Source organism: Limulus polyphemus, unplaced genomic scaffold (genome assembly GCF_000517525.1).
Source record: "Limulus polyphemus unplaced genomic scaffold, Limulus_polyphemus-2.1.2 Scaffold20, whole genome shotgun sequence".
Classification (NCBI taxonomy): domain Eukaryota; kingdom Metazoa; phylum Arthropoda; class Merostomata; order Xiphosura; family Limulidae; genus Limulus; species Limulus polyphemus.
Window position 1 is genome coordinate 1,758,225 of NW_013665630.1, and position 16,476 is coordinate 1,774,700.

A 16,476-nucleotide genomic window follows, 5' to 3' on the forward strand; every position below is an offset into this window, starting at 1 on the left:
TTTTGAATTTCTTTGATTTTTCTTTTAAATAAATTTAAATACTTTAACTTCTTTCTTATACTATTCATAATAAATATTTTCCATTCAAAGAAAAAATCTTCGGGAGTATAAACATTTTTTACTAATTTTTATAATATATCCATCAATATTTTTTTTCTATATTTTGTATTAATTCATTCTTTGTAGTTTTATTTAAGATTCCAAATTTAGTTACTTTCTTTAGAATGTTTATAAGATCAATATCTTTGATCACATTTAAATCACCAGTAATAATATGCTGATGAAAAAAAATTGGTAAATGTATTATTTTTACATTTACAAGGGAGCCCAGCATGGCCAGGTGGTTAGGGCGCTCAACTCGCAATCTGTGGGTCGCGAGTTCGAATCTCCCTCACACCAAACATGCTCGCCCTTTCAGCCATGGGGGTGGTATAATGTGACGGTCAATCCCACTATTTGTTGGTAAAAGAGTAGCCCAAGAGTGGGTGGTGATGACTAGCTGCCTTCCCTCTAGTCTTACACAGATAGCCTTTGTGTAGCTTTGCTCGAAATCCATAACAAACAAACAAACATTTACAAGGTAAATTATTAGTGTCTGCTGGATTAAGATTTTCAATGAATTGTTTATAGTTAAAATAAAAGGTCCTATTGGTTTATTGTATCTAAAGCTAACAGATGGTTGTAATACTTTTATAGGAAATACTTTTTGTATACAAAAAGTTTGTGTATAATTCAACATACCATTAAAACTGTATTGACAACTACTATGTGCATAATAAGATTACATATTGTAAAAAAAGGCATAACAAGTTTTGAATATACTTTAAGCTACATTACTAAAAGGATTTTAACTTGATTACTTCTTTATTTTCTTAACACTTAGTAACAAATTAAATATGCTTGCAGCTCCTTCAACTTTGAAGATATTCGAATAGATGAAGCTTTAAGAATGTACCTGGAGACATTCCGGCTTCCTGGAGAGGCACCCTTGATTTCTTTATTACTGGAACATTTTGCAGAACACTGGCATGTAAGAGACTGCTTTCTTTACATGTAAAAAAGAACTTTATTACATAATAATCTGTTTACAAGAAACACAATAGACATTTTTTGTATTAAGATGTATTTTATCTAATAAAAGGGTATTAAAATGCTAGTTTGGCTAGTTTTCACGCATTGACATACAGTTGTACAATCTTGAAAAATTGTCATTATTATTTTATTCTCCAACTATAATTTAACAAGATCATTTAGATTATTACAAGCTTAGACTTTACAAGAGATGTGGTTGAAGGAGTAATTAATCCCACTGATCGGTTAAATTCAAGCAACTTGCTATATTCTGTATTTAAAAATTATTTAATTGTTTTATATGTAGAAAGAAAGTTTGAGAATAAGTGTTTTCTTACTTAAATTATATAAATTGCTAAAATTTTTTAAAGATTCGTTTTTAAAAGATGAAAGATAGTTTGGTACTTCAAAACACTGTTATTAAGATAATATTCTATGGTCAGCTTGTTTTTGATTAAGTGCATATAAAGCAGATTATTTGTTTTAAAACATTTGTGTGCATAAATTAAAATATTATAGAAAATAAAACTTCTATATATACCTATCTTTACATTATTTAAAGATAACTGAAGCATTTTAAATTAAAGCAAATGTATTTTGTCAACAGAAAAGTGGTAATAAAACATTTACAAAGAATTATGGTGACATTTAAACTTGTATAATATTTGTTTTAGAAAAGCAACAGGGAACCATTTGCAAACAGTGATGCAGCTTTTACCCTGGCTTATGCTATAATCATGCTGAATGTTGATCAACACAATCATAATGTCAAGAAACAGAATATTCCAATGACATCAGAAGTAAGCTTCTATTTAGCATATTATTGATTAATTTTTCAGTTTATAATAATTAAAAATTATATTGAAGTAAAACTTTTGTTTAAAAAGCCAGTACCATTATGTCTAAAATTGTTATAGCCACTAAACATTTCTATGTGCTTGAAGAGGTAGAAAAGTATTTTAAAATTTCTATTGTTCATTTATAAAGGATTTTAAGAAAAACCTGAAAAATGTTAATGGGGGTCAGGACTTTGATGAAGAGATGTTGGAGGATGTTTATACTGCTATCAAGTAAGTTTTTTTTTAAACCATAGAGTTTTCATTAATTACATTTGAATATTTATTCATGTTGCACCATTTGGATTCTTATGTGTAATTGTGCATCATCTGATATTAATATCAACTTGTAGAATGTGCAAGAGATGCTTGAAAGGGCATGTTTTGAAATACTTAAGGTCTCTCTGGTACATAATTTTTAGTGGAATATTTTTCAGAATGTGTGTGTATTAAAGGAGTTTCTTGTGGGATGTTTAATTGAAGGTTAATACTTCTTTCTCAATGTGTAATTGCGAGGAATCTGTCTGGTATATGTTACTTTAAGAAATAATTTCAAAATTTATAAATCTTGGATACTTCTATTAAGATATTTCAAGCATTTAGAACTTCATCTGGTTTTTATTAACTAATTACTTGTAAAAAATTATATCCATCTTGCTAAGTAAGTCAGAGAAAGTTAAGAAAGTAAAAATTCTTAAAGCTTAGGCTTGTGAAATATGGAAGTGCAAATCTTGTAAAGAGCAACTTTCAGTGTTTTGATAAAGTTTGGGGCAATGATTTACAATATGAAGGTTCTATGACACTGACTTTATTGGGAGAGAGGTAGATGAAACTCAGAATTTTGCATTGACTTGTACTTTAGAAGAGGTGGCTATAATACATCGAGCTAATGCCTTTATTTGTAGAATGGGTTTAATGTAAAATGTACACATTTTAAATTTAATTTTATAAGAAATAGTTAATTCTAAATAGTAGAAAACAGTTTGTATTTTTATTTTTTTTTACTGAGAAGTATTGTAATTTTAAATTACTAATATTCCTGGATTCTTATACAATTATGCATATATAACATTTGAATTAAGTTTGTTTACCCATTTAATGCTTCACTTGTATTGAGTACCAATTTGCACTGTAATGAATGAAAGCACTAATGAAAAGCTATAAAGTATCGGAGATTAATATACAATGTAATGTCAAGTAACCTGCTAATGGCTTTGAAACTGAGTAACTTACTCTTATAATCATTAATTTTTTTGTGTTAAAATCACCATTTCTTTGTTTTTCAAAGGTGTAAGACAAAAATTAGTTTTGGTTTTTAGCAGTGTGTTAATTTTTGTGTGTGCAGAAATGAAGAAATTGTTATGCCAGCAGAACAAACAGGATTGGTGAAAGAAAATTATCTTTGGAAGGTAAATAATAGCTTGTTTATGAATAATTATTTTCCTTTTTTTGTATTATATTATTTATTATTTGTTGAAGCTGAATCTTTATAATGCTGCTCTTCTTCACAGAAATAAATTCTTTGATTGCTATGTCATTAGGATAAATAGATAAATAAACACAGAATTTATCATCAAGAATGAAATGTTTTCTAAACTCATTGTTTCTAAACTTGTTAATAGTGTGTTTTAACAGAAACTAATTCCTTTTTTTTTCATTGTTATGAATGGCAAATAATAAGTTTTCATTGAAGAAATAAATGTTTTTCTCTATTGGTAAAAGTATAATAGTACTGAATAAAGAGCTAAAAAGAATTCTTCAAGTCAGAGCTCTGTATGTATTGATTAATAATAGTTGAAATATTTTTAGAGAGGTTAAAATTTTTTTTAAAAACATGACCAGTGTTGCGAATGTTTGTTTGATGTTAACATTTATTGGTTTTTTAGTTAATGATCAAGGAAAATTAGAACTGATCTAAAAATAGAGTGGGTTGTATGTTCTGATAATTTTCAAAAATTTACTGCAAATTCTTGTTAATAACATTTTAATTGAAATATCATGGGTATAATAGATAGAAAAAGATATCTTGTAAATCGGTGTTTCAAGACTTGCTAATGTTTAAGGTCATGATTCTTTTCACTAGGTACTGTTGAAAAGAGGAAATGGTAAAGATGGCTCCTTTATCCATTCTCCTAATGGTTTGTTTGATCATGACTTGTTCTCAATCATCTGGGGCCCAACTGTTGCTGCTTTATCATTTGTGTTTGATAAAAGTACAGATCTTGCCATCATACAAAAGGCGATCTCGGGGTTCCGCAAATGTGCAATGATCTCTGCCCATTATGGCATGAGTGATGTGTTTGACAATCTTGTCATTTCTCTCTGTAAATTTACAACACTAATGAGCTTCACTGAGGTATGTATAAATTTATGTATATATATTTAATGTGCTTATTGTGACTGTTATAATACTTGGATTTTGAAACTAAGCTTTCTATTGCATGATTTGTTTTTGTCCCAATTGATTTACTCCTACAATTTAATCTGATTTATTTTTAAAATTTGATCCACTGTTTAATGTGATATTTAACTCAAATTATAACTGTGTTGCAGTTGTTCTGTTTAGACCTAAATAACTAATATATCGGGTTTTCGTGAATTTGTATTAGAATTATTCTAACCATGTGCTGTGACATTATAAACGGATGGCACTGAAGTATTACTGTACTAATAAAGATACTTAACAGAGAAAGAAAAGCAAGAGAAAAACAATGAATAAATCATTATATTTTGAAAAAGATGTAAATATAAATGTAAATTTATACTTTGAGATGGATAGAAAATAGAAAAAAAGTGATAAATGCATTACTTACATGACAGATTCAACAGAGATGTGCAGAAGTGAAACTTGGAAAAGTTGTACAGTTTTTATTTACAGATTACACTAAGTAAGCTTACATAATGATAAAATGTCAATTCCAAAATATTTTTCAGTTGAAACTTGAAGTAGATAGAATTATTAATTTTGCTTAAATTTAGAAAATTTGATGTGCAGGTATGCATTTGATACCTGACTGTCTGGATAGGGTGAAAAATCTAAAATAAAATATTATAGTGTCTTGCACAAAATGCATGTTCCTCAGGAGATATATTTTGTGTCATTAAAACATCAACTAAGAAATTATAAATGTACTTGTTTATGTTTAGACTCCTGAAACATTGCCTGTCAGTTTTGGAGGTAACAACAAAGCCCAGCTAGCTGCTAGAACAGTTTTTAACCTAGCTCATCGCCATGGTGATATTTTGAGAGAAGGGTGGAAAAATCTGTTAGACTGTATTCTTCAGCTGTATAGAGCAAAGTTACTACCTCAAGTTATGGTGGAGGTAAGCGTAATTGTTTTAACCTAGCTAAGTGCTCTGGTGATATTTTAAAGCAAGGGGGAAAGTCTGTTAGACTGGAACTGTTCAATTTTTACATTTACATTCATGCATTTCTGGCACAGAGAAAAATGTATGAATGTAAATGTATAAATTGAACAATTCCAAATTATCGGAAAGTCTGAAAATGAGCAGTGGCTAAGATTAAAAGAAACATTAGCCATAAAGAACTTAGCACCTGAACTAAACAAGAAATCCAGCACTGGTGAGTTGATGTTAAAAGTGTAATAAGAGAGAATAAATACAGTTTGCTACTTATTTCTTCTAATGTAGCTAAAGTTTAATGTGTGTGTGTGTGTGTATATGATACATTTATTTTTTTTTTTTTATCCAAAGATCAGCTGCACTGTAGTTTGATAGCTGTTTTCTCTGTTTCTGGTAATTATTGAATCACTTTCAAAAGTTTTTGATCACCTGAAACACGAATCTTTAATATTTAAGACATAAATATTAACATTCGGATGGTATATTTTTGATATCTTTATATAAAATAAGTTTCTATAACAGATAAACTTGGATGTTGCATAGAGATGGTAATTTTCTGTAACAAGTACTTCTCTTAATGGACTTAGTGAAACATTGTACCGTAAAGGGATTAGTGACATACTTGTTACAATGAACAATTTTTCAAGTTTGTTGTATGTACTAGACTGTTTAGTTTAAGAGTTATTATTTAGTTTATCTTGTGATTTAATTTTTAATGATTATTTAGTTTTCATAACAAGAGGGTTAAAAGTTAATTATTTTAAAAGCGATAATTATGACAAGTTTTGTTACGTAACTCTTTACGAGTCATACGTTGTGTGTTATAAATATGTGCAGATATAGAGAGGAAGTTAAGTAAAAGTGAAGTTAGGCTGCTTGTCAGTTTAGCTGTAACGGGTGAGTTATAAAGTGAGAGTTTCAGTTTGTATTGTAACAACAGAGATAAATAAAAATAATTTGTCTTGTCAAAGGGTGTTCTAAAGTAATTGGACCCATCTGTGTGGAGTAAGATGAAAAGGAAACAATTATTTAAAGCTCTGGATCCAACTGTGGTAACCAACAGTTATAGTGGTGATTTTGAAGTGAGTTTCACAGATTGTATTGTAACAACAGAGATAGAGAAAAATAATTTGTCTCGTTAATTGGGTTATAAAGTAATTGAACCAGCCTGTTTGGACTTTTGACAAAAAAAGAGAATTATTTAAAGATCCAGGTTCAACTGTGGTAAACAATAGTGTTACAAATTTCTGTCCATATCTTTGACTTGTTTTGAATATATTATTTTTAAACAAGTGGATTGAGTGTTGTCTGTTTATTATTGAAATTTATTGCCAACAAGTCACAGACACCTACCGTAAAGAATCGTGCCCCTGTAGAAAAATCTGACAAAGTTTGTTTGTTTTTTTAATTCAGTGTGATTTCTGTTTTATATTCTCATGTTCAACCTCTATTTTTTTATTTTCTGCAGGCTGAGGACTTTATTCACCCAAATCGAATTGTATCTCTCATTCGTGAAGATGTTCCTGTTATGCCAAGAGCAGAGTCTGGGATCCTGAGTTCCTTTTATTCATACATCACACTAACAGCAGATACACAGGCTCAAAGAGCTCCCAACCCTGAAGATCAGGCGGCCAAAGAATCAGCTAAGCATTGTATTCAAGACTGTCACCCAGATCATTTAGTCATGGAGAGCAAGTTTCTTAGGATAGATTCTTTGCAGGAACTAGTGAAAGTAAGGATGTTGTTATTTTTCTGTTGTATTTTAAGTAGAACAAACTGCTTGTACCTTTCACTCTCACAACACAGCCTGCTGTCACAAAATATAAGAATTAGAAAAAAAGATCTTACCCTCAAACTGAACTAACCGAATACAGACTTAATGATTTATCTTAAAAGTTTATTATTATTATTGATTTGTCTTTTACTCTAAGAAAGTTATTTAAATTCCATGAAACTTTTAATATTATGGGTCTAGAGATAAATTTATGGAATGAAAAATAAGACTTTTGAAAAATTTCTTAAATATTATCCTCTTCTGTGTGTGCAAGTGTCTTTTTCTTTTTTTAAAAACCTTGTATAATTCTACCTTTAATTATGCATAACTAAGTGTTTGTTGAATTAAATTATGTACATCAACTTCAATCTGTTTTTTACATAATGTTCTAATCATGTAAACACTAATTTGTACCGAGTGTCAGTAAATGTCTTTGAAATGCTTATTTTATAGTAAGTTTTTGATTACTGTTAAGTACATTTCTGTGTATAATATAATCCTGTTTGATTAAAAACATGTTCATTATTATTTAAATTGTAGAGTTAATTATTCTTTGAACTGTATTTTATGCAGACTTTAAGGTAGTTTTTGCTCTTTCCTTTTGTTATATTACAGAATTAGTTATTTTGCTAAACTAATAAAATCAAAAAAGTTTTCTGTCTTAATCTTATGGAAAAGAACTGAAATAGATCATTTCTACCTATGAAAGTAAAAATTATGTTATGCTGTCAAAAAACTTTATTTTTATTTTCTTAAGGCTCTTATCTATGCCTGCCACGGCCCAGATGGACATGCTTCTTTAGGAACTAATTACAATGAAGATTCAGCAGTATTTCTTCTTGAGTTTTTAATCAAAATTGTTTTGCAGAATAGGCAAGCTAATTTTTTCTCTTGTGTAATTTCCATTCTATATTTTTCTTTGTACCATAAAAAAAAGTTGCACACAATATGTGTATGTACGTTATTACTTTTTTTACCCCATAACCATTATGAAGTGCCCAAACGAACGTACCTAGCAAGTTATCTTTTTGTTGAGTCAGGTTTTTATATTCCGAGTTCTTGATAATTTTGTGATAAACACTGTTGCCATAATGAATAACATATATGCTAATCATTTCATTTCATAATTATATTAAAATACTTTCCATGTATAAATTTATGTATAACACTCATGTCCAGTAATGTTTTTAAATCTAAAACACTTGACTGACATAATTTTTGCTAAAGTCATAATGAAAATAACTAGAAAATGGTGAATTATGTTGAGAGATGGCTTTATGTACAAAGACCTGTGTTATTAAACTCATTGTACGCAGAATGATATATGTATATATATATACACACACAGGTTACAGAAACTTGCATCTTTACTAGACTTTTTTCTTTCAAAAATGATTTTAAATTATTTATAATATTGGGTGCTTGTAAAGTTGTAACTCAACTAAATTACAAAACTTCAAAGTATAGGTTTAAAGAACAGAAAAAATAGAGATAAATATTTCACATAACATTTTTTGGCTGTCTGAGTAAATTAAAACTATACATTTTATGTATTATTCATTATTAGAGTAACTGTATATTTTCACTGTTTTTTGAGAAAGAAATATTGGTTTATCTAGTGATTTTTTTACTATTATTTTAATGTTTTGTATACTTTTATATGTGTAATTATCTTCTTTAATTAATACATTACATAATAAATAATGTTAGATTATTCACAACTTTCATTTTTAACTATATTATTTTGATTTTTTTAATTTGATTTTCAACTCCTTAATTTAAATAGTATTAACTATCTCATGCCCCTTTCTTAAATATGCTAATTTCTTGACACATCTGAGACTTGACAACTGTAAACCTCCTACTGATGAATACACATAGTTAAAATATACATGGATTGTGATATGTAATATTTTTTTCTTTGTAGTTACTACTAGTAAATTAAAACCTGAAGTTAAAAGTTTTAATTAATATTATTAGTTTCAAATTTTTTGTATACGTGATTAACACTGGTGTAATTTCATCATAAATGTTCGAATTACGTGTCCAGGGACCGAGTTGGAGATATCTGGCCCAGTGTCAGAGACCACCTTTACAGTTTGGTGATGGGAGCTGGAGCAAGTGAGCATAATTTTCTCTTGGAGCGAGCTGTTGTTGGAATTCTTCAGTTGGCAATTCGCCTGCTACGTCGTGAAGAAATGGCTCCACAGGTAAAGGTTCTCTCTGTTTGTAAAGTATTATTGAATATTTTACCTGTATAAATTTATCATTACCATAATGAATTCATTAGCTGTTTAAGTGCCAGAGGAGAATGTAACCAGATATTAGGATGTTTTTATGTAGGTGTCACTAGTGGGCAAATGATTTTATGATTTGTGTTCATCAAAACTGGGTTAGGTTAATAAGTAATTCCCACATCATAAGCTTGATTTGAGACCAAAGTGATACAGTCAGTTTATTAATGAGGGTTATTGGATAAGTGTTTTTGTAATCAAAAACAAAAGTGTTAAACAAAAAGAATGCAACATCTTGTGAAGTTTTTATATACATAAGTTTATAGCTTAAAAGACAAATCTCAACCTCTTTTCGGTAGTATATTCAAAACACAACCAGTTAAGAAAAAGCTACTTGGAGGAAAACATATATTAGAAAGTATTCCTTCCACAATTAGTATGATTCATTAACCCTTGATTATTCAACTAAGAACTGTTGTTAATTTTTGTTTATCTATGTATATATACATTGCACCTCAAAATATGTATTGACCTCTGTATAACCAGAGCCTTTATTGTTGTTTTAAAGTTTAAAATCCAAGATAATCTTGACCTTGCATTTTTATTTTACATTTACACGATAAGATTAAATGTATTTTTTTATAAGAGAACTCTTAACTGTTTAATTCCATCACAAGTTTACTATGATTTGTTGTTTTGCATTGTAGCTACTTGTCTCTCTCTCTCTCTCTCTCTATTCATGTAGTGATAATGTTTTATTATTCTATCTACTGGTGGCATGTTTGAAAGTTCTTAACATTTGCTTGTATATAACAACATGTTTCTTGTCTAACTTGTGTATATCACACAAATGCTTTATAATACCAGGAGACTAGTAAGTGAAGTAAGTTTTGTGTCATTTAGGTAAATTCTGTCTTAATTGTAGATGTATAGATAGTGTCTGTGGTATACCTGCTGAAGTGAGCCCTGGTATTGGACAAAAGACCTCATTGGCACTGGATGTAACATATTGTTACATTCACAATTAGGTTCACTCATTAGCTTTTATAATTATAAATATAGTCTTCTCTCATATATGCTGTGGACACTTAACTGCTTCAGGATACAAAAAAAACTAGCTGGTCTTTCAGTTGTGAATGATAGTAAAGTTAATTCAAGTCAAAAATGAATAATAAACATTATAACTTGTTGCAATAAATAAATACATAATTTGGTAATAAATCATAAAACCTAATTAAGATAAAAAGTAGTTGTTCAAGCAATTTGATAATGTAATAATAAGTAGGTGAACAATGATTTATAAGCATAATGAAGTGATTCATTTATGGTGGAACATGCATGTTTTGCCAGAACATTGATCTGTCTTCTTAGCAGGAGGAAGTCTGTTTGTTGTTATTCTGTGTGTGTGCATGTAGCTGGAAAAAGCTAGCACAAAAAGTTTTAATAAAGAGATATCCAAAACTTCGTGTCTTCTCACATCACAACAATTTCAATATTCCCTCAATATGTTGTGCCTTTTATGTTAAATATTATTTGCAGTATTAAACTACAGAGATTATGGACAGTGACTTGTGACAAAATATTGTTAGTAGTATTAAACTACAGAGTTTATGGACAGTGACTTGTGACAAAATATTGTTAGTAGTATTAAACTACAAGGCTTATGACAGTGACTTGTAACAAAATATTGTTAGTAGTATTAAACTACAGAGCTTATGTACAGTGACTTGTGACAAAATATTGTTAGTAGTATTAAACTACAGGGCTTATGATCAGTGACTTGTAACAAAATATTGTTAGTGTTAGTAGTATTAAACAACAGAGCTTACTGACATTGACTTGTGACAGACAAAAAACTGATCAGATATACTATTTTTTTTCACACCCCTTGGTTGTAAGTCTCAGATTCACAGTTTTAAACTATGTTAAAGAACTTTGTGTTTAGAAAGTGTTTGAAAAATCGGAATTTGTGTAATAAAGTAGTAACGTTTTTCTTCATTACATAATCTATACTATTATTCTGCTTGTTTGTATATACAACCGTTACGCTTTCGAACCGAGAACCTGCTGTATAAGCATGCGTAGTTAGAATGTTTCCCCAAGAAAAACCGAGCATGCGCATTATTCACTCGACAACAAACTGTCTGCCTGTGGCAGAGAGCTGGAAAGCTTAGTGATCAAGTTGCTACAATTGCTGTATGAAACAAGAAGTAACAACAAAAGGGGAATGTAATTATACTTTACTAACCATTTGGTACAACAGAATATTAAAAACTTATCAAAGTTTTTAAAGAAGGTTTGATGTTAGGTCGTAGAATAACATTAGAAGTTTATTTATCGATAGTATTAAGATCAAAGTTTTTAAAATAGGTTTGACGTTAGGTCGTACAATAACAATATAAGTTTATTTATCGATAGTATTAAGTACAGTAAAGTTTAGTCCTAACTAAACTAAAGTAAAAAAAACGATTTAGAAGAACCGCATATTACTAGAATTTTTAACTGGGTATTTAGAAATATAATAATAATAGTGTTAGAATTGGTAAAGGAATATTTAGTAAAGTAGACCAAATACAGTAATATATTGCTATTTGGAGACGCTTGTAGTCCAGTCAGTCTACATTTTAACATCAAACTAACTGCAATAGAATTTTTTTTTCAAGAATAACGTAAAACTATATTTCATGCACAACATATTATAAGTTCAAAAATCTAACTATGGAAAATTACAAAAAAACGTTTTTAAAAAGTAAATTTTGCTATTTTTATAAGTGGTACATATAAGCCACCGTATAATATATGCTTTTTCTCATAAATTTGTTACTAACCGGTGATACACACTGTTGAAGTAGTGAGAAGAAAATAAACTGGAAATGGTCAGTTTCTTGCATTGTATTGTTTATTATATGTGTGAAACGTATAATCTAATTGATTTATAATCCTAAAACGTCCGTAGATTATACAAACTGACGAATCAGATTGTGTCATGCGTTTCTCGGCGGCAGATAGGCCTTGTGAACTTTGCCCTAAATCAAAAAGTACAATGCGTTTTCACGGATGGAAAACATGTCAAAATAATGCGTATTTATATGTATAAAGTGATAAAGTTGTTTTTTTTGATAAATAACGATACATTTGTAATATAAGCTTCATCATAATGCCTTATAAAACAAATTAAAAAAGAAGAATCAGTGGGGTGACTTAGTCGATTTTCACAATTATGAAAGTACATTTATGCCATAATTTGGAAAAACCATAAATTATAAAAATATAGAACAGTATTTTACTCACGTTGGTATTATTCTTGTGTGTCCTTATGTTTAATATAAACATTCGTATTTTTTTAATGGCAACCCGGATATCAAACGTGGAAATATATGTAGCGAGTCTAAAGACCAGGTCTACATCCACTTATTGTATGCGTGTTGTTGTTAACAGTCAATAAGTTGTACGTAACTATAAAGTAAACAATTATTCAATGCTTGTTTGTAAAATCATTTAAGAAATTAACACTACTTTTAATTAAAAACTAACACCTGGAGGTATTTCATAAGAACTCGTTGGATAATCTATGTATTAAAACTGTTTTATGTCTTTATTTTATGTTAAATCCAATAGTTATAACGTTACTTTTAATGTATTTACAGATGGAAAAACCGAACTCCTCACGTTTGTAATTTGTAAGGGAAGCTTACAGAATGAAAAAGCTATTGTGCAGTTACGACTGAAAGAGTTTGCCGGTATAAACATTGCAAGCACTAAACGTGCTTATAACATTCTCACTGTTCCAGGGCAATATGTTCACACAATGTCGTCAAAATTATTGTAACCCAAATGTCAGTAAACGTGACAGTAAAACATCTTCACATATTCCTACATGAAAATTGCGTTTACTAAGATCTAGTAATAAGCAGTTTTGCTTTAAAAAACAGTGCTTGTTTTGTGGCAAAGCTGCAAAATTATCTGGAAAAAAGCGAGGATTATGCGTTTTCTGTCAGAACTATAGACTTCCAAAATATTATTACCAAAGTATGCATTGAACGTGTTGATAGGTGGGCTGATTAGGTCGGAGGACGACTGGAAAGTGTAAGTAACTTGCCAGCAGCATATGCTATATATCACCAGTCCTGTAGTGTCAATTTTAGGACGAAGAATTGTATTCCAGACACATTTTTACTAGAACATCAGACACAAGAGACTACGAAGACACAAACGTACTAACTTTTCTACTATAAAGAAATCCGTTTATCCAAGACCCCCTCATTATGCAATATTGAAACTGATGTAGCGTTTGATTCATTTGTAAATGTTTACAACGCAAAAGAAATCGAATCGAAAGTCTTACAAAAAGAATGGTTGGTAAAAAATTGTGATGGATTATTCTTTCAAAAGATCTCGGCAAGCAGTGACGCTCACTACAAAGCCTGTAGTAAAATTCGATGGCGAGTCAATTAAATTTGACCCCCAGCTTCTTTTTCAACGTTTTACAACAGCTGCAACTAGATCGGAAGAAATGTCACACATATTTGGATAGGAACTTTGTAGTATTCCATCTGCACTGTTTGATCCATTAGGTTTTCCAAGTCAACCACAAACCAGTATTAGCTGATGCGATTTGGGCTTCAGGACACTGTGGAAGACAAGAGTCTATTACTGAAAATATTCAACATTTGTTGAATGTAGGATCATTATTACAGCGCATGCTATGACAACAAGGCACAGATTTTGCAGATATCTGTAATATGTACATAGATTATATGTTTGGCTACTAGTCAGTACTATCAACAAAGGATGTAGTCCATATGCGGCGAACGCTTGGAGTTTTCGGTTAGAATGTTAACTTCAGACAATACACCATTCAAAGGAAAAAAAAAACACTTCTTAACAAACTCTGAAAACAACGTTTTATTTACATGCTCGGGCGTCGACTTGAATAGAGGATGTAAAGTTGTATATGCTGAAGATGATGCGGATATTTTAATAGTCAAGACTGCAGTTGCTTGTGCAGAAACTCGTGAAACAATGGTGATCGGTGAAGACACGGATATTCTCGTATTGCTATGCTATCATGCTAATACTCAGAGCTGTAATATTTTCAAGTCAGAAGAGAATTTGGGACATTCGACAAACGAAGATGATACTTGTAGCAAACACCTGTCACTATATGCTGTTCGTTCATGCTTTGACGGGTTGCGACACAACATCTCGCATTTATGGGATTAGAAAAAGGGCAGCACTTAAAAAAACTAGGATATGACCAACATTTAAGGTACAGGTACATACACTTCCTCCTAAATCTGCACAATACCACAACATGAGTCTATTTTCAAATACAAACATGGATTAACATGGAGGATGGTCAGTTGTAGGCAATAGCTTATTACCAGTTAAGACACATTTACCACCAGCTCCAGAAAGCCTATTAAAAATTATAAAATGCAACTGTAAAACGAATTGTGACACTGAACGTTGTACATTTCGGAAGCATGGACTTGAGTGTTCTATAGCCTGTAGATAATATAGGGGTGTAAACTGTACAAATGTAACACAATTGACAGAATCTGACATAAATGAAGATACAATATAAAGAGGACAATGTACCAGCTTCAAGATAGGATCGTCCGGTTGTAAAAGAAATATATAACGAATTTAATCCTATTTTAAAATCAATGTGCGATGTATTTTAATAATGCCGCAAAGTTAACATAACTGGTTCTGGTTTGTTTATTAATTCAAGTAATACAACGTTGGTGAATAGTTATAGCAAATGTTTATAGAAAGATGTGTGTGTTAAGTCTCATTTTCTATACTCATTTTCTAGATGTGGCTGTCATTTAAAATAATATTGTTATAGATTTACTTTTGATGGGTGGGGTAATATGTAAGTTATAGGTGAATAATCACTAATTTGGGCTTTAGTTAAAACGCATTGAATTGGGTTCATCTCATTAACTATTATATGAATAAAAATACACAAGTAGATAATATATATCAATGGAAAGGGTGTATAATGATAAAACAACTTGATTTGATATATCCAATCATATACTATTTTCATCAGATATGTTAATAAGGTATGAATTTTATGCATTCTCCCCCATTTAGAATTTTGTAAACTTTCTTATGTAGCTTCGCAACACATGTCTCTAACAATAAATCAAAGCATTATTTCTGTTGCATTGTTTGATGTTGAGGTATGTATTTGTGTAGGCTGACTGAACTATTAGTAAAATAGAAGAACATTACAGTGCCAGAGTTTTGAACGGGACACTTAATGGCATAGAAGTACAACACTCTACTATACTTAGTAACTGGACACTTAATAAACTAGAAGAACAGTACAGTACTAGCATTTTCAGCTTATAACTAAAAATATATTACATACATGTTGAAGTAGGATGTGGCTCAATGGTTATTATTCTGTAAATTCACCTATAATGATGTTATAACTATGAAACTTAATCCCATTAGTCCTAAAAGAGTAGATCTATAGGGGACAGGTACTACTGACTAGTTGTCATTCTTCTGGTCGTTTCCATATTTCAGCTTCAATATGCCTAATTCCAGCCTATTTGGTGTATTCATACCATGTACTATCACCTCACTAACAAGTTGGAACACTTTGGTATTCAATTGTTTAGATCAGATCAAATAAGAACATATTTAATATTATTCACGGAAAAATACGATGTGGCTTTTGTTTAGGCAATAAAGAGAATGAGACAGTTTTCAAACATAATCTGTGTTGCTTGATGTCCTGATAACGTTTCACTTCATAACGATTCTTAACTACTAGCAGAGACCCGCAAAACAGTTCCGGCCAAATTAGTATATTTATCGTGACAGTACTTCTTTAAATATAACATTTGCAGCACAGTACAAACGAATTGTAATCATAAACAATTAAATGTGTAAATCCACTTGTATATAGGCCATACTTTACAAAACTTTAACTTATGTTAGGCCTAAGTTCGATAAAGAGATAAATTAACACTGTAACCTGTGTAGACTAGTAGTCGGGTACGTTAGCGTACAGCTCTACCAAACGACTAGTAGTCGGGTACGTTAGCGTACAGCTCTACCAAACGACTAGTAGTCGGGTACGTTAGCGTACAGCTCTACCAAACGACTAGTAGTCGGGTACGTTAGCGTACAGCTCTACCAAACGACTAGTAGTCGGGTACGTTAGCGTACAGCT

The 16,476-nt window shown here is 30.4% G+C and overlaps 1 protein-coding gene across 5 annotated transcripts in view; it reads left to right on the forward strand.

The window, feature by feature from the left end:
• LOC106458086 (Golgi-specific brefeldin A-resistance guanine nucleotide exchange factor 1-like) overlaps positions 1-16,476 on the forward strand; it is a 72,159-nt gene that overhangs the window by 43,105 nt on the left and 12,578 nt on the right. For all 5 annotated transcript variants that reach the window (XM_022384409.1, XM_022384406.1, XM_022384428.1 and 2 more), the window contains exons 15-23: positions 907-1,030; positions 1,746-1,871; positions 2,059-2,141; positions 3,253-3,316; positions 3,991-4,263; positions 5,055-5,231; positions 6,739-7,002; positions 7,802-7,917; positions 9,095-9,254. In XM_022384409.1, the coding sequence (XP_022240117.1) occupies positions 907-1,030; positions 1,746-1,871; positions 2,059-2,141; positions 3,253-3,316; positions 3,991-4,263; positions 5,055-5,231; positions 6,739-7,002; positions 7,802-7,917; positions 9,095-9,254 (1,387 nt within the window). The remainder of the gene's footprint in view (positions 1-906; positions 1,031-1,745; positions 1,872-2,058; positions 2,142-3,252; positions 3,317-3,990; positions 4,264-5,054; positions 5,232-6,738; positions 7,003-7,801; positions 7,918-9,094; positions 9,255-16,476) is intronic.